General features: G+C 43.7%; 1 protein-coding gene across 1 annotated transcript; it reads right to left on the bottom strand.

Moving 5' to 3' along the window:
* Window positions 1-311: 311 nt before the first annotated feature.
* On the bottom strand, window positions 312-23,814 carry LOC112080483 (netrin-G2-like). Its single transcript, XM_024146265.2, has 2 exons — window positions 23,497-23,814; window positions 312-1,044 (listed from the first exon to the last, which is right to left on the bottom strand). Exons 1-2 carry the CDS (start codon window positions 23,713-23,715, stop codon window positions 397-399), a joined length of 867 nt encoding a protein of 288 aa, XP_024002033.1. The 5' UTR covers window positions 23,716-23,814; the 3' UTR covers window positions 312-396.
* Between the last annotated feature and the right edge of the window lie 1,351 nt (window positions 23,815-25,165).

Raw genomic sequence — 25,165 nt, 5'->3', positions numbered from 1 at the left:
AGAGGGTCAGTGTAAAATACCTAGGATTAGTGTGGTTATGTATGTTGGGGAGTGTGAAAGTGTGTATGAATGTAACAGTGATTTAATTATAGCTTTTTAAACTAACAATAAGAGTAGAGTTCAAAACCAAAAAAACTAACATGTGTTTCAGGGGTTTGACCTATTTTCAGTGTATGAACCTTGAAGTAAACTCATTTACCCCAGCAGCCAACATATCTCTCTATAAAACGCCTTAGTCGTGCTCAGCGGAGAGCAAACCGTAGTAGAACGTAGCAGAACATTTGCATCAGAAAATGGACAAGTTCAGGTCGTGCGTCCCCGTTTCACTCTGTTTGAAAGTCTCCGCCGTACTGAGCGTGACGCTGTTCTCTATAGCATTTTAATAGTAACACAATCTTACCTTGCGGGCACCTCGATGTTGGAGATAGCGTAAAAGTACTTGAGCAGGTTGTCCCTCTGCATGTAGGTTCCCCCCAGAGCCGGCCTGAGCAGCCTCAGCCTGAGGTTAGTGAAGGTAAAGAATTCCTTCAGGCCCTTCATGCTCTCCATACGGGTGTACAAGCTGTCCATGTTGAGCAACCTCGGCCCGGCGAACACTGCGAAACGCTCCCGAACCTCGAACTTTACGTTCTTATCATTCTTCGATCCCACCCAGCGTGAGAACTGCTCAGTGCAGATGACAAGGGTAATATTTGCAGGCGATAGGTCGGGGACACGCTTTGGTGCCATGTTAAAGGACTCGAGACAATCGTCAGCGTAGAACTGGTAGGGCTGCCAGGTGCGGCCGTGGTCCATGGACTTGTCCAGCACCATTATTGTGGGGCGGCCGTACTCAAAGGTAATGGCGATGTCGTCCGTCAGCTCCAGGCTCTTGTTCCAGGCTAGGGAGATGTTGGCCAAGAGGGGTTCTGGATAACGGGCCCATGTGACTGTCTGCCAGTAGGTGATGCGGCCGGTGTGCTCGCGGTCCTGCATCAGCTGAGGAGGGTGGGCCAGGTCCGGGTTGGAGGCGTCACACTCGTCACTGCACAGGTACGGGTTCTCCTGCAGAGTCAAAATAACACAAACGAGTCAGTGGACAAACAGTAAATGGATGCACTAAATGATTCTCAAGTCTTAGGTGAAATGAAATATAGTCTATCATCAGTCCATCCAGGATTCTGCAATCACAATTCTCTTTAGCAAAATCAACAATTCCCCGCAAATTTGACCAATCACAACTATTTCCGCATAAAACTGTCAAATCATCACTATATTATCATCACCACAGTACATAGAGGGCTTGCAATTTCAACCAATCACTGGACATTTACTGCATAATATGGTTCAATCGAGCCTCACATCAACAATCCTTTACCCTCGTGAGCTAATTTTCACAAGAGATTTGACAAAATCACCTACTGGCAGACAGTCACATGGTCCCGTTACCCTGAACCCCTCTTAACCAACATATTGTCATGCAAAATGTCTGAACTTACGCAGCAAAATCAAGCATTTTCGATCACAAATATCACAAAAAATGCAAAATCCTGGACTGTATGATGCAAAAGAAGAAATTCCTGTACCTACTTTCATGCTACTGGCATTCATCCTAAAACTTAAACCGAAACATTTCATATTAAAATAGAAAAGTGAAAAGTAAATGATTTCATGCTTAATCGAGTCGGTGAACTGTGCCTGTACAAAAAAACTAACCAGTCAGTCAAACCCACACTAATAACAAAATAAAGTTTACAGTTCTGTGCAGGAGGAGTTTATAAATCATCTGATTTATGATGACATTGAGATAAGAGAAAAAAACAAGCATATGCAAAATCTAGTGGTGCTAGGGTAAGAGAAACTTCTCAGAAGAAAGGAAAAGGAAAGGGGGATACCTAGTCAGTTTTACAACTGAATATATTCAATTGTAAAATGTTTCGCTTCGGTGTGCCGTACTGCACACTACCCTGCTGTGTTCAGGTCATCAATCCCTGTTAAGAGGGGAAGAATGAAACGCCAGCAGTACTACAGATTTTGAAGCTCGGAATTGAACAGCCCTGCTATAGAAGATATTGCAGTGTGGGTGGCTATGACTTAATAGTGAAACGACTGGGTCTTCTCTCCCAACAACAACATTAGATGAGAACCTCCCACTCTCACTGGGGAGAGGTGGCATGCTTGTTTCCTCTCTGTAACTATTACTACCTTTCCAGGATTTCCAGAAATCCCAGTTGGAAGATTCCTAGAATCAGCAGGGAATAAGCAGGAAATCCTGAATCCTCCAACCAGGATTTGTGGAAAACCTGGGCATTTTCACAAAGTTACCAGAATCTGGTCCTGGGCCAAAAAAAGGTACAAATATTTGTCCAACCTTCACTCCTGCTTCAGACACAATGAGGATTAGTGACATGACGTAAGGAAACGACCATTGACCTACAAATCCTATTGAAAATTATTACACTGTACAGACACTGTCCCAGATGCACAAGGACATGTAGGTTACTGTCGACCCGGATTTCTCTTTTGACGAACATATCAAGAATATTTCAAGGACAACTTTTTTCCATCTTCATAACATTGCAAAAATCCTAAACTTTTTGTCAAAAATGATGCCGAAAAACGAATTCATGCTTTTGACACTTCTAGATTAGACTACCGCAATCCTCTACTCTCCATCTAGCCGGATAAAGCACTAAATAAACTTCAGTTAGTGCTAAACACGGCTGCTAGAATATTGACTAGAACCCAACAGTTTGATCATATTACTCCAGTGTTAGCCTCTGCTTCCTGTTAAGGCTAGGGTTGATTTCAAGGTTTTACTGCTAACCTACAAAGCATTACATGGGCTTGCTCCTACCTATCTCTCCGATTTGGTCCTGCCGTACATACCTACATGTCCACTATGGTCACAAGACGCAGGCCTCTTTATTGTCTCTAGAATTTCTAAGCAAACAGCTGGAGGCAGGACTTTCTCCTATAGAGCTCAAATTTTATGGAATGGTCTGGCTATCCATCTCTTCAGTAGGTCCTATGATTGAGTGTAGTCTGTCCCAGGGGTGTGAATGTGAAGGACAAGGCACTGGAGCGACAAACCGCCCTTGTTGTCTCTGCCTGGATCCCCTCTCTCCACTGGGATGCTATGCCTCTGACCCTATTACGGGGCTGGGTCACTGGCTTACTAGTGCTCTTCCATGCCATCCCTAGGAGGGTTGAGTCACTGACGTGATCTTCCTGTCCCGTTGTGCACCCCCTCGGGCTCGTGCGGTGGAGGAGATCTTCATAGGCTATACTCAGCATTGTCTTAGGGTAGTAAGTTGGTGGTCTGTTGATATCCCTCTATTGGTGTGGGGGCTGTGCTTTGGCAGTGAGTGGGGTTATATCCTTCCTGGTTTGCCCTGTCCGGTTGGCCCCGTCCGGGGGTATTGTCGGACAGGGCCACAGTGTCCCCCGACCCCCCCGTCTCAGCCTCCAGTATCTACGCTTCAAAAGTCTATGTGCCGGGGGGCTAGGGTCAGTCTGTTATATCTGGTGTAATTCTCCTGTCTTATCTGGTGTCCTGTGTGAATTTAAGTATGCTCCCTCTAATTCTCTCTCCCGCCTGGAGTACCTGAGCCCTAGAACCATGCCTCAGTACTACCTGGCCTGATGACTCCTGACTGTCCCCAGTCCACCTGGTCGTGCTCCTGCTCCAGTTTCAACTGTTCTGCCTGCGGCTACGCAATCCTGACCTGTTCACCGGATGTGCTACCTTGTCCCAGACCTGCTGTTTTGGACTCTCTCACTCTACCACACCTGCTGTCTCAACCTCTGAATGCTCGGCTATGAAAAGCCAACTGACATTTACTCTGCGGTACTGACCTGTTGCACCCTCTACAAACACTGTGATTATTATTTGACCCTGCTGGTCATCTATAAACGTTTGAACATCTTGAAGAACAATCTGGTCTTAATTGCCATGTACTCTTCTAATCTTCACCTGGCACAGCCAGAAGATGACCTCTAGGTTTCTTCCGAGGTTCCTGCCTTTATGGGGAGTTTTTCTTAACCACCGTGCTTCTACATCTGCATTGCTTGCTGTTTGGGGTTTTAGGCTGGGTTTCTGTATACTAATAAATAAATGTGATTGACATACCGGTACTGTATAGCAATACGTAGGACGGAGTGACGGAAGGTCTGTATAAAGAATGACGCCAATATATTATAGTGTTTGTGGATTGGGTGTTTTGCATGTACAGTGGGGTTACTTGGCACCCTTGATAAAGGTGAGCAAAAAAGACTGTATAAAATAAATAATACAAATACTAAGCTATATTGCATGCCAAAAACATTTAGAAAATTATATTATTTTATACTAATACAATTACTCAGAGAAAGATATATTGTTTAACAAGTACATACCTAAGTGTACTAACCATTAAGGGCACCTGCACTTTCCATGACATAGACTGACCAGGTGAAACCAGGTGAAAGCTACGATCCCTTATTGATGTCACCTGTTAAGTGCTTTGACACAGCCCTTAGCCGTGGTATATTGTCCGTATACTACAAACCCCCGAGGTGCCTTATTGCTATTATAAACTGGTTACCAACGTAATTAGAGCAGTAAAAATGAAATGGTCATACCCGTGGTATATGGTCTGATATACCACAGCTGTCAGCCAATCAGCATTCAAGGCTAGAACCACCCAGTTTATAATACTATTTATGTTACTTTGCGTTACCTTTATGACTGTCAGGCTTGATAAGTATTTTCTCCTTTCATATGTAGCGCTGTTTTCCTGTGCTGTGCTATTGTAACAGGGTTGATTATGTTTCCACTTGCCTCTAAAGAAAGGTGTATTTAATGTTCAAGCATTCTTATTGGTTGGTTCAATTCCGATGACAATAAAGCGTGTTGTTATTCGCCCCGCTTGCAGATAGGGCGAGATCGCGAACATCAGGTCTCCCCAGTATGAAAATGTGATGCAAGGGGTAGGTCACGTTCTGAATACTATTTTACAATGTGTACAAGTTTGCTGTACATTGCTGATTTATACATGTGTGGGTATATGGTACCTGTTAGGGATTGAGGGGCTTTCTGGGATGTGCTTTGGTATATGATTTCTGTATATAAGTGTATATAACTGTTAGCTAGCCTGCACCGATGTAATGGTCACATAAGCTCACTGCTAACACAGTTGTTTCCATGCTACAGATTTTACCATTGACTGCCATCAACATCATTAAGCCCTACACAACTAACGTGCTGTTTCCTATTTAACAACAGATAATAATGTTCAACTGGGACCACTGGCTGGGGTGATTTATTTGGACAAAACACAACGCAAGGAGAGTACGATTAACATCTGTTACACTATCATAAGGGTTGCTTAATTCGTCATATATAAAGTAAGCCAAACATCTGTACAGGTTTCCTATCTTTTCATTCAACATCTTTCTATCGAGCCGCCAGTTCTGGTTATAGACCACACGTACACGGACCCCTGGAGATTTATCAAGGGCACACTTGCCACTAGACGGGAAAGCCCTTTGTTACCACAGAAGCGATCAATGGCAAAGATCAGAGGTGCACCCTCTATACATTTCTATGGACAGCGCACTCTATACATTTCTATGGACAGCAGCTGTCATGACATTTCTCCAAACAGCCTTTCTCTGCTCGCTCGAAAACTAAATGAGGAAACAAATTGGATTATGGAAACACGTGCTCAGTAAAGATATGATTCTGAAAGTAATGCACAAGTTGTTTGCCTAAATCTGTAATAATATTACGCAATTTGAAAAAATTACGCATTTCTTTACTCCCTTACTCATAAAAGTAATCCGATTACATAACACGTTAGCCCCCAACACTGAACGGCACAGAACATTTTTCTAAAATGTTTTATGTTATACAAGAACACATTGGGAGGGATCTTAGACCATTCCTCCATACAGCATTTTTCCAGATCCTTGATATCAATGCTTATGGACTGCCCACTTCAATTCAACCACAGGTATTCAATAGTGTTCCGGAGACTGAGATGGCCATTGCAAAATGTTGATTTTGTCAAGGATGTCAAGGATCTGGAAAGATGCTACTTGTGTCTGAACGGTCAAATCTGATTTATTTTTCCTCAGGTGGTTTTTAGACTGTTATTTGGCATAGCTAGTGTTGACAGTTTGACAAGGACACGTAGTAGCTAACTATTTTGCTAATTGTGTCACGCCCTGACCTTAGTTATCTTTGTTTTCTTTATTATTTTGGTTAGGTCAGGGTGTGACGAGGGTGGTTTGTTTAGTTTTTGTATTGTCTAGGGGTTTTTGTAAGTCTAGGTTGTCTATGGTTGCCTAGATTGGTCTCAATCAGAGGTAGCTGTTTATCGTTGTCTCTGATTGGGGACCATATTTAGGTAGCCATATTCCTTGGGTAGTTTGTGGGTTCTTATTCTATGTCTATGTATAGCTGCCTGTCAGCACTCGTGTTATATAGCTTCCACGTTCGTTTTGTTACTTTGTTAAGTGTTCATTCATTTAATTAAAGAGAATGTACGCATACCACGCTGCGCCTTGGTCTCATCACTATGACGAACGTGACAAATTGTTCACAAATAAATGAGTGAATGTTCTAGTAAGCTAAACAGCTAGCTAGTTGACTGGTGTTTTTATATAGTTGGATCATCATATCCTTTGAGGCTTTAAAAGTGTTCTAACACTATGATTTTGAACATTTAAAGTAACTGGGAAACGTCCATGGCAGGCATTGTTGTCACCTTAGCTTCTGAGTGATGGGAAACACAAGAACCACCACCAATCAACCTACACCACTCACACCCGTTGTTACTAACTAGCATAGCCATGTCATCAAATAACTCTGATTTGGTCACTTGTAACTTGCTGTTTGGACAGTCAGCATTCAAAAACAGATTTGAAAAACAAAACTGATTTGAGCATTAAGACCTGCAGTGTGAACAAAGCTTTAGATCCCTCCTAATGTGTTCTCCAATATCATGAAAAAGGCTCACATGCAAGGTGAGGTATTGAAAGGTATTGAAAAAAGGGGTGTCAATTTTGACCCCAATCTTTGAGAAAAAAATATTACTAATTAAACAAAATCGCTTTCTCTGAGCAATTGCATTAGTATAAAATAATATAATTTCCCACCAAAAATACAATACAGCGCAGTATTTACATGATTTATTTTATATTATTTTTTGCTCATCTTTGTCAAGGGTGACAAAAATGTCAGACGCCGCTGTACATCTGGATGTGGTGCGTGTGTTGAGTATGAGGGACTGAGCTGTGATGCGCTAAATGATTCACTGAAAGCTGCACATGACCTGATTGTCTGTCCTCTCTGTCTCTCAGATAATCAGGGACGGGATGTATTTCATTTTGTATGGGAGGGTTGTGAGTGTGTGTCGGTATTTGTTTAAACCCTCCCCCTCCCATACCCTCTTTCCTTACCCCCTCTCTCCTTATCCTGCTACTCTCTCCTCTTCTCTGGCCCACATAGCTACCTTCTGCCAGCAGTGTGTACACACATGCACACACACACAGAGATCCTGGCCAACTGCTACGGCAGGTGGCCGGCATCACTAAGTCCCTCCAGCAATTATCCTAGCTGGGATCCTGTCACCGTGATGACCAGCGCGATGGAACTCTGTCGCCGTGTCTACACGCAGTGGGCCATGGTGATAAGTGGGTTCTTGTTTTGGGCGGGACTCGTCCCAATCAGAACAGAAGCTTGCTCATTCCTTAGGTACATATGTCTGACTCGGAACACTCAATAACCATGGTCTAAAAAGTATACAGTGTTTTATGATTCGATAGGACATGTCCCAATTGGAACAGACGCTTGCTTAAGCCCTCGATCCCTACACCTGAGGGACCTAGATTTGGATACCAACACTCAGTCATCATGGCCTAAAAAGACTAAAACCTAAGTATGATACGCAGAGACATTTTGATTAGTAATTTGGAAAATTTATGTAGCAGACTAATATACACTGAGTGTACAAAACATTAGGAACACCTTAATATTGAGTTGCACCACCTTTTGCCCTTAGAACAGCCTCAATTATTTGGGTCATGGACTTTACAAGGTGTTAAAAGCGTTCCACAGGGATGCTGGCCCATGTTGACTCACAGTTGTGTCAAGTTGGCTGGTGGAACATTCTTGATATGTTATGTTTTTGGTATGCTATTTTAATAATGAGAATTAACCAATGATATCAGGCCACACCCGGCCATGATTATAGACATCTGTGTGTCTTTTGACACTATATAAAATGAGTCATCCCGCAGTGTTTGTCATTATACCCTGACGAAGACAGCTTGTCTGTCAAAACGTTGGACATAAATATTTTTGCATCTGAGCTCCTAGAGTGTGCGGCTCTCCTCCTAGAGTCTTGATACACACAGGAAATTGTTGAGTGTGAAAAAGCCAGCAGCATTGCAGTTCTTGACATACTCAAACTGGTGCGACTGGCACGTACTACCATACCCCGTTCAAAGGCACTGACATCTTTTGCCTTGCCCCTTCACCCTCTGAATGGTACACATACAAAATCCATGTCTCAATTGTCTCAAGGCTTAAAAACCCTTCTTTAACCTGTATCCTACCCTTTATCTACACGGATTGAAGTGAATTTAACAAGTGACATCAATAAGGGATTATAGCTTTCACCTGGATCCACCTGATCAGTCTATGTCATGGAAAGAGTAGATGTTCCTAATGTTTGTACACTCAGTGTAGGTGGGCACATCCATCTTGATGAGAGAGGAAACATTATAACAAGTTAAGAGACATCCCAACACTGGAGGTCTATGTACCAAACATTCATATATTCAATTAAAAGATAATCACTCCCAATATCAATGCAATTTGGCTGTTTATCTAAAAAGTAATAGGACTCAATCAAATTCAAATTACCTACACCAACAAGAGGGATGTTTTGTAACAATTTTTGTAACTTTGTAACTCTCTCGCTCTCTCTCTCTCTCTCGTTGTAGTACTTTCCAGGTATTGCCAGCAAGGGGAATAAAGTCCATGACAGCCAAAGAACACAATGTAGTGTTTAGAACAATCATCAAATGAAATGAGCCTCCCATAAAAATAAAAAAACACACAGTGGGACAGACATGGGATATTGCTTTCTTGCATTATGTTGTTTTGTTCAGAGATGAGAGTTTAGGTCACTAGAGGACTGTCTCCCTTGCCCTGTTGGGGAATGTGATTGTCCTGTACATAAAAATGTGTGTGTCTGTTATTGGTGTTACTTGTTGTCAGTTGTTATGCTGGTGAGTGTGAGCGATAGTGGGACTAGTAGTGTGACATAGTAGGATGAGTGATGAAATGTGTATGTGCGTGCGAGCGTGTGGGTATCGGTGTGAGTATTGCGTGTGGGTGTGCTGATGTGTGAGACAGAGAGTGTGTGTCTGCGATATTTTGCTAACCCTCTTTTGCCACGGTTAATTACAGGCTCAGTTTCCCTGAGGAGTCCCAGTGACATAGGAAAGGCTGGTGTGTGTGTGCGTGCATATGAATGCCTGAATCTGCATGTATGCATCTGTACATGCATTCGTCTATATAGTACCAATCAAAGGTTTGGACACACCTACTCATTCAAGGGTTTTTCTTTATATGTTACTATTTTCTACATTGTAGAATTATAGTGAAGACATCAAAACTATGAAATAGCACATATGGAATCATGTAGTAACCCAAAAAAGTGTTTAAAAAATCTAAATCACCCTTTGCCCTGATGACAGCTTTGCACACTCTTGGCATTCTCTCAACCAGCTTCATGAGGTAGTCCGCTGGAATGCATTTCAATTAACAGTTGTGCCTTGTTAAAAAGTTAATTTGCGGAAATTCTTTCCTTCTTAATGCGTTTGAGCCAATCAGTTGTGTTGTGACAAGTTAGGGATGGTATACAGAAGATAGCCCTATTTGGTAAAAGACCAAGTCCATATTATGGCAAGAACAGCTCAAATAAGCAAAGAGAAACAACAGTCCATCATTACTTTAAGACATGAAGGCCCGTCAATCCGGAAAATTTCAAGAACTTTGAAAGTTTCTTCAAGTGCAGTCGCTATGCCGAAATTGGCTCTCATGAGGACCGCCACAGGAAAGGAAGACCCAGAATTAGCTCTACTGCAGAGGATAAATTCATTACAGTTACCAGCCTCAGAAATTCCAGCCCAAATAATGGCTTCACAGAGTTCAAGTAACAGACACATCTCAACATCAACTGTTCAAAGGAGACTGCGTGAATCAGGCCTTTGGGGTCGAATTACTGTAAAGAAACCACTACTAAAGGACACCAATAATAAGAAGAGACTTGCTTGGGCCAAGAAACACGAGCAATGGACATTAGACTGGTGGAAATGTGGTCTGATGAGACCAAATTTGAGATTTATGGTTCCACCCGCCATGTCTTTGTGAGACGCAGAGTAGTTGAACGAAAGATCTCCGCATGTGTAGTTCCCACCGTGAAGCATGAAGGAGGAGGTGTAATGGTGTGGGGGTGCTTTGCTGGTGACACTGTCAGATTTTTATTTTATTTTATTCAAGGCACACTTAACCAGCATGGCTACCACAGCATTCTGTAGCGATACACCATCCCATCTGGTTTGCGCTTAGTGGGACTATCATTTGTTTTCAACAGGTCAATGACCCAACACACCTCCAGGCTGTTTAAGGGCTATTTGACCAATAAACTCTTTCAAGACTGTTGGAAAAGCATTCCAGGTGAAGCTGGTTGAGAGAATGCCAAGAGTGTGCAAAGCTGTCATCAAGGCAAAGGGTGGCTACTTTGAAGAATCTAAAATATATTTAGATTTGTTTAACACTTTTTTTGGTTACTACATGATTCCATGTGTTACTTCACAGTTTTGATGTCTTTACTATTTTTCTACAATGTAGAAAATAGTAAAAATAAAGAATTTAATGAGTAGGTGTCCAAACTTTTGACTGGTACTGTACGCTTGAATGAGTAGGTGTCCAAACTTTTGACTGGTACTGTAATGCATGCAGATGTGAAAAGCAGGCCAAAAAATAGGAGACAAATCCCAGTACTGGAAGAGAGGAGAGGTGACGAGAGAGGAGAGGGGTGATGAGGGCCGGGTCATCTGGCTGCTGCTCCACCACAGGACAGTGTGCCCAGATTACCAGCAGCCAGGTCTGCATTGTGTGGTAGGCTATCCTTTGGCGGCTTCTGCTGTGTGCAAATGAGACAGTGATGTCCCAATCCCCAGGGTTACTTATCTCTCCTTACCACTAGTTGCTCTGTTTGAGGGACGCTCAAAAACTAGGGGGAGATTGAGCCTATGGCTACCATAGCTGTATGAAAATGTAACACTTAGCTTATGTTCCATTTATGAAACTCAGCCTAAGTACTAATAAAATAATACTCAACCAACTTTAGCAGCTTTGGGGACATATTTCAAGGGACACAGGATATCCTGCTATCTTTTTGCTATAAGTATCCCATGGCTAAAGACAGGAAATCTTAACTTACGAACCCTAGGCTATGTTCCCAATATTGTACTCCATCCAAGGATCCAAGAGGCAGAGAGGTGAAGTGGTATCATTGGGAGGCTTAGAGGTGGTGTGAGTTCTTCACCTCAGGCTGTCTGAGCCCAGTAACAGATCCTCCTTAGTCCCAATTTGAACCACCTAAGGCTTTATTGATATCATTCCACCAACAAACCATGTGTAACTAAACAGTCTCAGCATGCATGTACACAAACACACACTCTCGTATGCACGCAGATATGAAACATTGCACCTAAAATAAATAGAATTATAAACTATGAAAAGATCCACCACCATATTTTACAGTAGGTATTTGGTTCTTTTCTGCGTATACATTCTCATTTCGACACCAAAGTGCTCTATTTTCATATAATCGAACCAAATCAAATCGCTCTTTGGGCACTCACACCAGTTTTGGGTTTGGCATCGAAATGAGAATGCATGAGCAAAAAAGAACCCCATATCTACTGTAAAATATGGTGGTGGACCTTTGATGTTATGGGCCTATTTTGCTTCCAGTGGTCCTTGGGCTCTTGTTAAGGTTAACAGTATCATGAACTACCCCGTACCAGGACATTTTAGCTAAAAACCAGGTTGCCTCTGCTAGGAGGTTGAAACTTGGTGGATCTTCCTGCAAGACAATAACCCCAAACCCCCCAAATCCATAAAGAAATGGTTAATTGGCCACAAAAATCTACATTTTGCATATCTCAGTCTGTGACCTTGAAACCCAGGTGTTTGAATTGAAGCGCAGACAAATTATTTCAAGGATCTGGAAGGATTCTGTAAAGGAGGAATGATCTAAGAATTCTCCAACTCTGAAAACATTTGAGAAAAAGGGTCAGTGCCGTTACCCTCGCAAGGTGAGGTATAGAAAGGTATTGAAAACAGGGGTGTCAATAATTTTGACGCCTACTTTTTTGAGGAGAAAAAAAAACTTTTTTTTATATAATTTCCAAAGTTTTTTGAGCATAGAGTATAGTTTAGTATTTGAATGATTTATTTCACACAGTACTTTTTGCTCATCTTTATCACGGGTGTCAATAATTTCAGACCCTATTGTTTATAGGCCTAAATAGCATCATTGATGATATAACTATACTGAACAAAAATATAAAACGCAACATTCAACAATTTCAAAGATTTTACAGATGTATATTTCATAAAAAGGAAATCTGTCAATTGAAATACATTAATTAGGCCATAATCTATGGATTTCACATCACTGCGCAGGGTTGCAGCCATGGTTGGGCCATGGTTGGGCTTCTTGATATACCACATCTGTCAGGTGGATGGATTATCTTGGCAAAGGAGAACTGTTCACTAACAACTTTGTGCACAAACTTTGAGGAAAAAGCTTATTTGCTTTTTGTGCATATGGAAAATGTCAGGGATCTTTTGTTTCAGCTCATGAAACATAGGACCAACACTTTACACATTTTTGTTTACATTTCATTTCCTCTGTTAAACCTAACCTTTGGAATGACTTTGATAGCAACAGTGAATCTATTTAGTAATTAGGTGGAGATCTCTCAATAATCATTCTCATGATAGCACATTGGTAGCAGTCAGTGACGAATATCAAAACTAGGGTTTGGTTAAAATCTTGGATGTGAGACCAAAGGGATAGCTCTAGATTAACTTTCCAGTAGGCGGTGCTGCACTGCCTATTGTTTTTTTCTGATAGTGGATATAAATGTTGAAAATCTGACATTGTTTCAAAGGTAAAAATTCAACATATGTTACACAATATTTGTCTATGATGACATAATCCTGTGGTTGAAATTTCACCCTTTTTGCAAATCCAATGTATTTTCCACATAGATTCCACGTCACAATACGTTGACAAATGTAGTTGAAACAACTTTTATTCAACCACTTCGTGCCCAATGGGTTGGCTCTTTTAGCACTATTCATTTGTTGTTGATGATTGAATCATTCCTTTGTTGCTTATGTTGAACTCCTACCCCCCCTGTCATGGCGCACCTGACAAAGGTCCTCAATCTTTTATTTCTGTGTAGTTTATGCAACTTTGTTAAAAGCTAGTTGTTCTATGTTCCCAGTTCAGCTCCATCTTTATCTGCCATGATCTAAAAATGTATCTATGCAGACCCTTGGTGTGCAGACTTTTTTTTCCAGCCCAAGACTAACACATCTGATTCATCTAATCAAGAGCTTGGTGAATAGTTGGTCACTTCGCGATGATTAAGTCCCTGCCCTTTGTACACACCGCCCGTCGCTACTACCGATTGGATGGTTTAGTGAGGTCCTTGGATCGGCCCCGCTGAGGTCGGTCACGGCACTGGCGGAGCGTCGAGAAGACGATCAAACTTGACTATCAAGAGGAAGTGAAAGTCGTAACAAGGTTCCCATAGGTGATCATTAATGGGTTGCCAGCCGCGGGCGCGGGGCTGTGCTCCAAAAACAAAACTCTGCTGTGGGCTGGGTAGGGTAGGGGACTCACGCCCCCCGCCTCTCCCTTCCCTCGGAGCAGGGTTCATGACAAGGGGGGTGGCTTCAGCCCCAGCCCGGTTTCCCGCATCTTCATGTCGCCTGGGTTGCGCTCGACCAGCTCCATCCCCCCTTTCCCCGTTAAGCAAGGCCGCATGGCGCACCTGTGGGCAGGTTTTGGTGTGGAGTCTAACGCACATGCAAGTCAGAAGGTTTTCTCCAAACACACCACGTGGCGCAATGAAAGTGAGGAACAGTGCACGCCAGCYGAGGTGGGATCCCTGCCCTGTGGGGCCGTCTCGCCCGCTCTGTCGGGAGGTGGAGCGTGAGCGCATGCGATAGCACCCGAAATATGGTGAACTATGCCTGGGCAGGGCGAAGCCAGAGGAAACTCTGGTGGAGGTCCGTAGCGATCCTGAAGTGCAAATCGGTCATCCGATTTGCACTTCAGGATATAGGGTAGGGGCGTAAGACAAATCGAACCATCTGGTACCTAGTTCCCTCCGAAGTTTCCCTCAGGATAACTGCCGCTCAAAGTCTCGCAGTTTTATCTGGTAAAGCGAATGATTAGAGGTCTTGGGGCCGAAACGATCTCAACCTATTCTCAAACTTTTTTTTATTTTTTATTATTACACCTTTATTTAACCAGGTAGGCCAGTTGAGACAAGTTCTCATTTACAACTGCGACCTGGCCAAGATAAAGCAAAGCAGTGCGACAAAAACAACTACACAGAGTTACACACAAACAAACGTACAATCAATAACACAATAGAAAAATCTATGTACAGTGTATGCAAATGTAGAAGAGTAGGGAGGTAAGGCAATAAATAGGCCACAGAGGCGAAATAATTACAATTTAGCATTAACACTGGAGTGATAGATGTGCAGATGAGGTGCAAGTAGAGATACTGGGGTGCAACTGAGCAAGAGGATAAATAACAATATGGGGATGAGGTAGTTGGGTGTGCTAATTACAGATGGGCTGTGTACAGGTACAGTGATCGGTGAGCTGCTCTGACAGCTGATGCTTAAAGTTAGAGAGGGGGAAATAAGACCCCAGCTTCTGTGATTTTTGCAATTCGTTCCAATCATTGGCAGCAGAGAACTGGAAGGAAAGGCAGCCAAAGTAAGTGTTGGCTTTGGGGATGACCAGTGAAATATACCTGCTGGAGCGTGTGCTATGGGTGGGTGTTGCTATGGTGACCAGTGAGCTGAGATAAGGCAGGGCTTTACCTAGCAAAGACTTATAGATGACCTGGAGCCAGTGGGTTTGGCGACGAATATGTGGTGAGGGCAAGCCAACCAGAGCATACAGGTCGCAGGGGTGGGTAGTATATGGGGCTTTGGTGACAAAACGGATGGCACTGTGATAGCAAACTGGATGTAGTCTGAGTAGAGTGTTGGAGGCTATTTTGTAAATGACATCCCCGAGGTCATGGATCGGTAGAATAGTCAGTGTTACAAGGGCATGTTTGGCAGCATGAGTGAAGGAGGCTTTGTTGCGAAATAGGAAGCCGATTCTAAGCCGGCTGCTTTGTAGCCGGGCGTGGAATGCGAGTTGCCTAGTGGGCCACATTTGGTAAGCAAAACTGGCGTGGCGGGATGAACCGAACGCCGGGTAAAGGAGCCTGATGCCGACACTCATCAGACCCCAGAAAAGGTGTTGGTTGAGATAGACAGCAGGACGGTGGCCATGGAAGTCAGAATCCGCTAAGGAGTGTGTAACAACTCACCTGGCGAATCAACTAGCCCTGAAAATTGATAAATATTCAAACAAGAACTTTGAAGGCCGAAGTGGAGAAGGGTTCCATGTGAACAGCAGTCGAACATGGGTCAGTCGGTCCTAATAGATGTATGCTCTCTGAGCGAACGCCGTTCGGAAGGGAGGGTCGATGTCCTCAAAAGATAGTCAGGTTCAGATCCCCGAATCCGGAGTGGCGGAGACGGACGCTGCGAGTAGTCCAGTGCGGTAACGCTACCCTTTCCCAGAGAAGCTGGCGGGAATCCCAGGGAGAGTTCTCTTTTCTTTGTGAAGGACAGGGCGCCGTGGAATGTGTTCGCCCCGAGAGAGGGGCCCAAGCCCTGGAAACAGTTGCGGTTACGGCGGCGTCCGGTGAGCTCTCGCTGGCCCTTGAAAATCTGGGGGAGAGGGTGTAAATCTCGCGCCGGGCCGTACCCATATCCACAGCAGGTCTCGATCTATAAGCCCAGGATGATAGTAAAGTGGGCAATAAGTGACATTACAAGAAAGGGAACACAGATACAACAGTAAAAAAGCTTGCAGGTTGGAGGGCCATCTAACAAAAGCAGATCGGAGGGCCGTCAAGTGAAACAGACCAATGAAGCGTGGATAAACAGCGCGAGTATCTATAACTCTCTGAAGGCGGGGTAGGCAACCTCACCAACACTACTGGCTGGTTTTCCAGGACTAGGATAATCAGGATAGTATAACACAGACCTAACACAAGGCCTGCTGGGTTTGGGTGGCCCTGTATGTTACCCTGGGCAGAGGTAGCCAGGGAAAGGGCAACGGCTGGGTTAGCCTGGCTTTAGCAGGGGGAGGTGGCATGGCCCTGGGCCCAGAATGGGATAGCAGTGATCTACTGACTGTTCTCATAGATCTGTATATAATGACGAGACACTCATGTCTCCGCCATAACAATGGGAGTCGTTGTCCCAAAGGCAGGTAGGCAGGGAACAAGCTTAGGTCCATAGAAACGCATTGGGCTTATTTTTGACAGATTTTGGCGAGAGTAAAACCTCTAGCTTCACCTCTTCCTCTCTGCTATTCTCTACTCCACCACACTACCAGCTGCCATCTTCCTCTCCTTTCAAGCATGCTCCTCTTCCGCTAAGCTTCTCTCCCTCTCCCTCGTCTATTTTTAGAGCTGGCTGATTTCTACCTTCTAAAACAGGCAAAATCTGTTGTGGAAGAGGAAGGGTTTTTTCCCTTCTTTCACACATGAACATACTGTACACACTCACACTCCGTTCATCCCTCATCTGTCACTACACACACTCATACATGGCGAGGAATCAATTTTCATGGGGGTACTTTACCTAAAGGGACTTGATTGAAGGTTTTGGTTCAAACCAAGCCACATGAAAGACGTACTGTACACTAACGCAGGCTTGTTGTCTGTGTTTGTGTGTGTGTATGTGCGCGGACAGTGCTGGTCTGATTTCATCTTTCTGCTTAGCTAAGATGTGATCTTCTCCACCTCTCCCTCATCATTATCTCCCTCTCTCTCTCTCTCTCTCCCTCCCTGCAACACACACACACACCATCCCCAGGGGTTACACACCACCAAAACAGTACAACTACCATGTATAGAGAGCTCGCTACAGTACAGTAGCATCGTCCTCAAAAGAAAGAGGGCCGCCATTTTAAAGGAGATACCATACTGCCCCAGTTGGCAGAGAAGGACACTACCTATAGCTAGCTCCACTCCCCATGAACAGGAGATGAATATAACAGTGTATCCCAGAGGAGAGGAGGAACAGGACTAAACGAAGGCAGGGAAATCTGTGCCTCAACACCAAACCAAACACCAAACTAGCATCCGCTGAATTTCACGGCCTTCGTTTTGGGGCAACAGTGTATTCAGGTGAAAAATAACTAAGTTACAGTGGGGACATACATTAGTGAAAAAGCGCACGCACATACACACATAAAACACACACATGCATACAACACCCACACATACACATACACATGCACACATGTGTATTTACTGTAGGTATTTAAGTTACATCTGTCCCACTATTGCATAATGTAATAGAAAACAGTATTGGGATCTGACTAATGTCCATATGTCCATTCATATACTTCAGCACCATGTCGGTATCTTCCAAGTGCATCCCTAACCTTGCCCACAATTTCTGCTGTGTGGATCGAGCAGTCAACAAGTCGAGCAGTCAATTGAAAGATAAATAAAATTTCAGCGAGACAACTCAAAGGCAAAATCTATTAACGCCAAGATAATGGAATTCATTGTCCTTGACAATCAACCGTTCCCTGTCGTGGGTGATGTTGGCTTTCTCAACTGGTCGAGCACCAGTACACAATAACGTTACCAAGTGCGCTATTGTTCAGATGTTGCCCTACCGGAGTACACAGTAATGGCGTTACTGCTATTATCTTCATGACATACTATGGAACGCCGTTTGGGTCTTTGCGTGTCAAAAAAGATACACGTCAAATAACACTATTTGACAATAACATTATTTGACGAATTAAATAAGCTTTTAATTTGACACGTCAAATAACACAGTTCTATTATATAATGTTGTGTGTTCTGAATTTGCACGTGCAAGCCAAGCGCCACCACTACTATCAGTAGCACTGTCAAAGCTGTACAAAAAAAGTCAGCAAACAAGCAAACACGAACAATGGGTTTACAATACCGCGTTGGTAATAAAGCATTATTTGTTCAACCGCAACTTCTGGGGTAGCTAGCTAGCTTTAGCTTGGTACTTAGATAGCGCCAATAAAACCAGGCTGAAAACAATGACCAGTTGAAACTACAGTCATTTAAACTATTCTTATTAATGATTTAGGAATCCTTGTGCGTAGGTATTAGCTTGGTAGCCACTTGTTGTTCGCCTATTGAAATTGAACTTCAGTTCATGAAAATAAATAGCCAGCCAGCTACTTAACCCTGTTGCCCAAAGCAGCCAGCTAGCTTCATCTGGCTAGTGAGACCAGACCGGGTTGTGTTGTGAAGCTAGCCATATTAAGGATTAGGCACAATAGTGGAATGTACGGTTCGCCTTCAAAATAAAAGTACCTCTTTGAAATTGATGCAGAGGGTTACAATTGGTGGAATCATGCCATATATTTAGACTAAATAATGTTAAACAAGGTTGGAATGTGAAGCAATGAAATGGGGTATCCGTCTACTCGGTGACACCCAAAGAACATAACGATGAAGAGTTTACGCAAATATTAGCATTGTAGCTCTTATCGCGGAACTGTGACTGTGTGAAATCCCCTCCCCAGTCAGCCTATTGTGTGTTGACATTCATATTGCACTGTACAGCTTTACCTAATGATTGGGGATCAATGAAATGGGGTATCAGTCTACTCAATACCCAATATATTTTTACCCAATGTCCTCCTCAGAGTTATCAGACTCCAAAACATCCACACAGTATTGTTTTTCCTCTGGAATAGTGTTCAATACACATAGGTTGACATTTCACAGTTGTTTCAGAGTCCCGMAATAAGAGCTACGATGCTAATGTTCTCTGGGTGTCACTGAGTAGACTGCTACCCCATGTCATTGATCCACAATCCATAGGTAAGGCTGTACAGTGAAATAAGTATGCCCCAAATGCAATTCTTAAGTATAATACATCCAGTGTGATTTCAACAGATTTTTGTCAAATTAACAAATTATTGTCTTTTGTTGATTTTATATAACATTACAATCTCGTTTAGCATGATCTATGAAATGATGGTATAATTCTACTATTTGTATTCATTTGCATCACTGTCAATGACATACTTTTATTTTGAAGGCTAACCACAAAGTCCACTATTGTGGCTAATCCTTATTGTGGCTAGCTTCACATAGATGGGTCCGACCACCATTAATCAAATAAGAACTGTCTTATACATTAGGGTTATTTTAGATGAAGACACCTAGCTATATAGTTAGCTAGGTAATTATAGCTACTGAAAAAGATTGTCGTTTTGCTATGTTTTTGGGGAAGAACACTGTTTGCATCCATGAGCTAGCTAGCTTTTTTTATGACCAGCACTGTAGGTGTGCGAGACAACTTTACCAGCATCATAGCATGCGTATCAATGAATCGTTGTGACATATGAAATACGAGTGAGTGTAATCAATGTGTAATAACTATGTAAAACATTTATGAACGCGTTAAATTATTATGTGACGTGCAGTCATATTCAGGTCCTGATTGGTCAACAAGCTTATTTGACACGTGTATCTTTTTTGACATACAAAGACCCAAACGGCGTTCCATAGAAATCCTGGTTGAGAATGAAACGACTGAACAAATGAACAACGAAACAGCACAGCAAGTAAGTGAAAGAAATAGGCTTTGATTATGTTTGACTGGTAATGGGCACATACGTAAATGCCAACAAAATAACTTTTTGGTCAGTGTGGTGTGTGTGTTTAACCTTTATTTAACTCGCCAAGTCAGTTATTAAGAACAAATTCTTATTTGCAATGAAGTCCTAACTCGGCCAAACCTGGACAACGCTGCGCCAATTGTGCACCACCCTATGGGACTCCCAATCACGGCCGGATGTGATACAGCCTGGATTCGAACCAGGGACTGAAGTGACGCCTCTTGTACTGAGATGCAATGCCTTACACGGAACCCAATCCGGCTGCGGGCGGGCGCCATCGTGCATAAATATATTTTGTCCCCCCACACCAAACGCGATCACGACACGCAGGTTAAAATATCAAAACAAGCTCTGAACCAATTCTATTAATTTGGGGACAGGTCGAAAAGCATTAAACATTTATGGCAATTTAGCTAGTTAGCTTGCTAGCTAATTTGTCCTAGTTAGCTAACTTGCTGTTGCTAGCTAATTTGTCCTGGGATATAAACATTGAGTTGTTATTTTACCTGAAATGCACAAGGTCCTCTACTCCGCCAATTAATCTACACATAAAACGGTCAACCGAATCGTTTCTAGTCATCTCTCTTCCTTCCATGCTTTTTCTTCTCTTGACTTTATATTGCGATTGGCAACTTTCATAAATTAGGTGCATTACCGCCACTGACCTCGTTCGTCTTTCAGTCACCCACGTTGGTATAACCAATGAGGAGATGGCACATGGGTACCTGCTTCTATAAACCAATGAGGAGATGGGAGAGGCAGAACTGATTTCTATTTTAGCCCGTGGCAACGCAGACGCCCGTTGGCGCGCACAAGCAGTGTGGTTGCAATAATTGAATAACATAGATTTCTACATTTATTTTGCAACGCTCACGCACGCGACGCAAGCGGTGTGGTCAGCCTGTTAGACCGCTGTGTCCGTGTGTGTGTTAACTATTTAACTGTTCTAGAATGCTTAAAAGGCTGCAAAAAAATTTAATATTGGTTATCGGTATCTTTTTTTGGCAAGGAAAATATTGGATATCGGTATCGGCCAAAAATGTCATATCAGTGCATCACTATCTAAGAGGAAGGGACCAGTCTGCTCTACTCAAGCCTATAGATCCCAGCTGGTATAGAAACTGATGACTAAGACTAATCTGCTGTCCCAGGTACCACCCAGCATATCTCTCTCCCCTATGGAACATTAGAGGGAGCCTAAGACTGGGATCTGGAACGGAACATACCATGGCGGCTAGCGTCCGGAGCTCCTTGTAAGGAAGAAGCCCATTAAGGAGAGCATCAATATTTCATCGCTCAGAAACATAATTGTTAAAGTTTCTAGCTGCAGGTCCGGGCCATGCCATTAGAGGGCAAACGTCAATACAGGAGGCCCCAGCATTTCTCTCTCTCTCTCACACACAGGACGCCTCAGCCTCTCTCTCTCTCTCACACAGGACGCCTCAGCCTCTCTCTCTCTCACACACACACACAGGACGCCTCAGCCTCTCTCTCTCTCTCTCACACACACAGGACGCCTCAGCCTCTCTCTCTCTCTCTCACACACAGGACGCCTCAGCATCTCTCTCTCTCTCTCACACACACAGGACGCCTCAGCATCTCTCTCTCTCTCTCACACACACAGGACGCCTCAGCATCTCTCTCTCTCTCACACACACACAGGACGCCTCAGCATCTCTCTCTCTCTCACACACACACAGGACGCCTCAGCATCTCTCTCACACACACAGGACGCCTCAGCCTCTCTCTCTCTCTCTCTCTCTCTCTCTCTCTCTCTCTCTCTCTCTCTCTCTCTCTCCTGTCTCTTATACACATCTAGATGTGTATAAGAGACAGCAGGAGGCCTCAGCATCTCTCTCTCTCTCACACACACACAGGACGCCTCAGCATCTCTCTCTCTCTCTCTCTCTCTCTCTCTCTCTCTCTCTCTCTCTCTCTCTCTCTCTCTCTGAGGAGCAGTCACTGGAGAGGGCTTTCTCAGGCCGTCAGCAGTTTCTGCTACTTCTACATTAAACAAATCATTAACCATTAGGTATCTGAGGAAGGAGCATATCCACTCTGCTTCACGTTATCAAATGATCCTTGAGTCCTGTTATTAGTCTCAATGAGGAGGTGTGTCTGTGTGTCTGTAAAATTCAGGATTATGGTAGCCATACACTCTTAGAAAAAAGGGTTCCAAAGGGGTTCTCGGTAGATCCCTGCATAGACGGTTCTAGGAAGAACCTTCAGATGATAAAATGGTTCTTGGTAGAACCTTCATAGAGGATTCTAAGCAGAACCCTTATACAGATGGTTGTTTGAAAAAGCCTAGAACCGTCTGCAAAAGGTTCTACCCAGCACCAAAAAGGGTCCCCCTATAGGGACAACACAAAGAACCCTATATGGTACTACTTAGCACCTTTTCTAAGAGTGTACAATACACAGTGTGTGTTTGTGAAAGTGTGGTTCTGAGACATCAGTGGATAATGAGTAAATCACTTCTACTCTATTAGAGTTCTGTATCTCTGTCCTTGGTTGTAAGTCCTCCCTCATCTGATTACCTCACTGACTCATTGACTGGGTAGCTGTTACAAGGATTGTCCAGCCAAGTGATAGGGATCCTGCGCCAAACACATTAAGTAGACACTCAGATTGTGTCAAGTTGTGACAATTAAAAGTAAGCAGTATGCTGTAGCTTAAAATGGCCCACAGAGGTAGCCTATTCTAAAAAGTTTCAAACTATCCAAACTTCCTACTTCTAGAGTTTAATTCCACTCAACAACCTATTAAAGTGCGAACTACAACGTTGAGCCTTGCATTCTAATGCCTAGTATTTTCCCGCAGTTCTCCACTCTCGCCCTGCGAGTGCCCTTGAAACGAAAGGTCCTCCACCCTCTCTCTCGTCTTGATGCTGTTTAGCAGGCGAAATTTGAAGTCCTCCCGAAAACGCAATCAAGCCGGTTGACAGTCTGCCAACACAATGTGAATGTAAACAACACCTCCGCACCGCTCTCAGTGAGCTCGAGCCCATGGCCAAGTAATTTCACTGATGTCATGGCTTTTGGAGCCCGCCAAACTTGGCCAAGGCCCGCTCAAGCCTGCTCGAATTCACACTGCATCAGGAGGTTCTGACCTGACTAAGCCCAATGGTATGTTTTTTTTATCCAACTGTGCTTCTGTTGTTCTCACATTTCCTTTATAGAGAAAAAAACTCTGCATATCGCCTCTTACTGTGTTATTTAAGTCCGCAAACAAATTAGGCTTTCCCAAAGTCACACTGAAATAGTGTTGATTGCAAATAGGCATTGCGATAGGTTACCCCTTGCCTGGATGTTCCCTGGACTATAGTTCAGGCCTGTCAATTCAACTAATTCTTTAATTCATCACCCTCACTGCAGCAACTTCCAACATCAATTTCAGTGCATTACAATTAACCAACCACTCCACCTTTTCAACTTACCAGAGTGCAGAATCTCTCGGGCGGGTTGCCGCAGGTGATGCCCGGCGGGTCCACCTTCACCCGCATGTAGTCCTTCATGGACTGGGCCTTGGGCTGGCATGCATACTGCTCCCACACTGCACCATCGTCCGTGCTCACCAGGGACTTGCACAGGTCGTACTGGCCCAGCGTCAAGGAGGCAAAGCAGTGCAGGAGGAGCAACGCAGCCTGGCGGAGCATGGCACGAGAGTGGTCCGAGGACGAGTGGGGTCTGGCGGCAAAGGGCGAGGGCGGCCACAGTAGTCAGAGTTGGGGCGAAGAGCATGGAACTCGACTGAGGACCATACGGACACAGTAAGTAACTTCGTTGTCACCAAGATGCGTCTGCACGCTCACCTGAGCTTAAGGGGACGTTTTGGGGATGATGGGAAAAATGCAAATGCACCAAGAGAAATAAAAGTGTTCGAGTTGGCTAAGTCAATTTACAGCCGTTCAACAAACGTGGGCCAACAAATAATCACAGCTCCTTTAGGAAATGACACTAACTTGTATTGATGTCGGATTTGGAAAAGTGACAAAAAAATTGAGCAGGGGGCGTCGAAAGTCAGAGAAACTTCCCATCTACTTCAACCATAGTGGCGCCAGTGCTGCGTGTGCAGTGGTGGGGGATGATGGTTGGAGAATCAGCAGAACAAATCCATACTTCAGAGGTCTTTTTCGGCTGGGAGAGATGAGAGCTGCCCGCCAGGGATGATAAGGGAGGGTTGATTATGTCTTTGGATACAGCCATCAGGTCGTGATGCAGCCGCCCGGCGCCTTGCCTCAGTGACTGTCCTGTAAAGAAGAGGGAAATGATAAAGATATTAGACTGATAGAGGGAGAGAGAGACTACATAGCATAGTTTCTCTTGTTCATCACATGTTTCGATTATCTTATTGTCCAATGTTGGACATTTAGGCTACATAACCTAATTTGTATTGGGAGAGTAGGCCTGTGACTGAACTTCCAAGAAATTGGACAAAACCGTGTAGGCTGACACAGAGGATATTGTAAGTAAACATATGTTTGTATGTAATACTATATGTCATTGTGATCGTGTAGGTGGACATATTTCAGAGATAATATTTCCAGAATTATACACAAGTTTTTAAGTCATATGCAGGGCTTGGTGCCAATTTTCAAAAGTTGGGTATTTGTGGGTGGTGTGCTTTGGGCGTGGACTGTCAATGAAAGATAGATATATGAGCTAAAACTTAACTTATGATGTAGCATATGCATTGCGTCTTGGAAGGGGGGGTTGAAGGAAAGTGAAAAAGTCACTCCACCACTTTGTGCATTGTTCCATAAAATATGAGGCATCCTAACTTCACCATGCATTATATCTGACATAGCATTTAGTAAATTATTACACACACCTTCACTCTGCTGTCCTGATTGCGCCCCTGCGTAAATGTAACAGTATAGCTTCCGTCCCTCTCCTCGCCCCAACCTGGGCTCGAACCAGGGACCCTCTGCCGCCTATGCGCGAGAAATTTCGAATCGGCATCGCCTTTCCAAATGCTAGATGACCAGAGTGAGCAAAATGCGTTTTAATTGGATTAACCCTGTTCACAGTTTGGCTTCGCTGTGGCCAGAGTCCCACATATATTTTTTTTCTCCGCGAAAATTTGGTAAAGCTAAATTCAGCTTT

The sequence above is a fragment of the Salvelinus sp. IW2-2015 genome, unplaced genomic scaffold (genome assembly GCF_002910315.2).
Source record: "Salvelinus sp. IW2-2015 unplaced genomic scaffold, ASM291031v2 Un_scaffold16335, whole genome shotgun sequence".
Taxonomy (NCBI): Eukaryota; Metazoa; Chordata; class Actinopteri; order Salmoniformes; family Salmonidae; genus Salvelinus; species Salvelinus sp. IW2-2015.
This window is presented reverse-complemented; position numbering and strand designations above follow the sequence as displayed.

Bases quoted from the DNA above. Each gene is read 5' to 3' on its own strand.
- LOC112080483 (XM_024146265.2), bottom strand. From the start codon at position 23,715: ATGCTCCGCCAGGCTGCGTTGCTCCTCCTGCACTGCTTTGCCTCCTTG. The intron at 1,045-23,496 runs GTAAGTTGAAAA...TTGACTCTGCAG, and splicing joins CCGAGAGATTCTGCACTCTG to GAGAACCCGTACCTGTGCAG.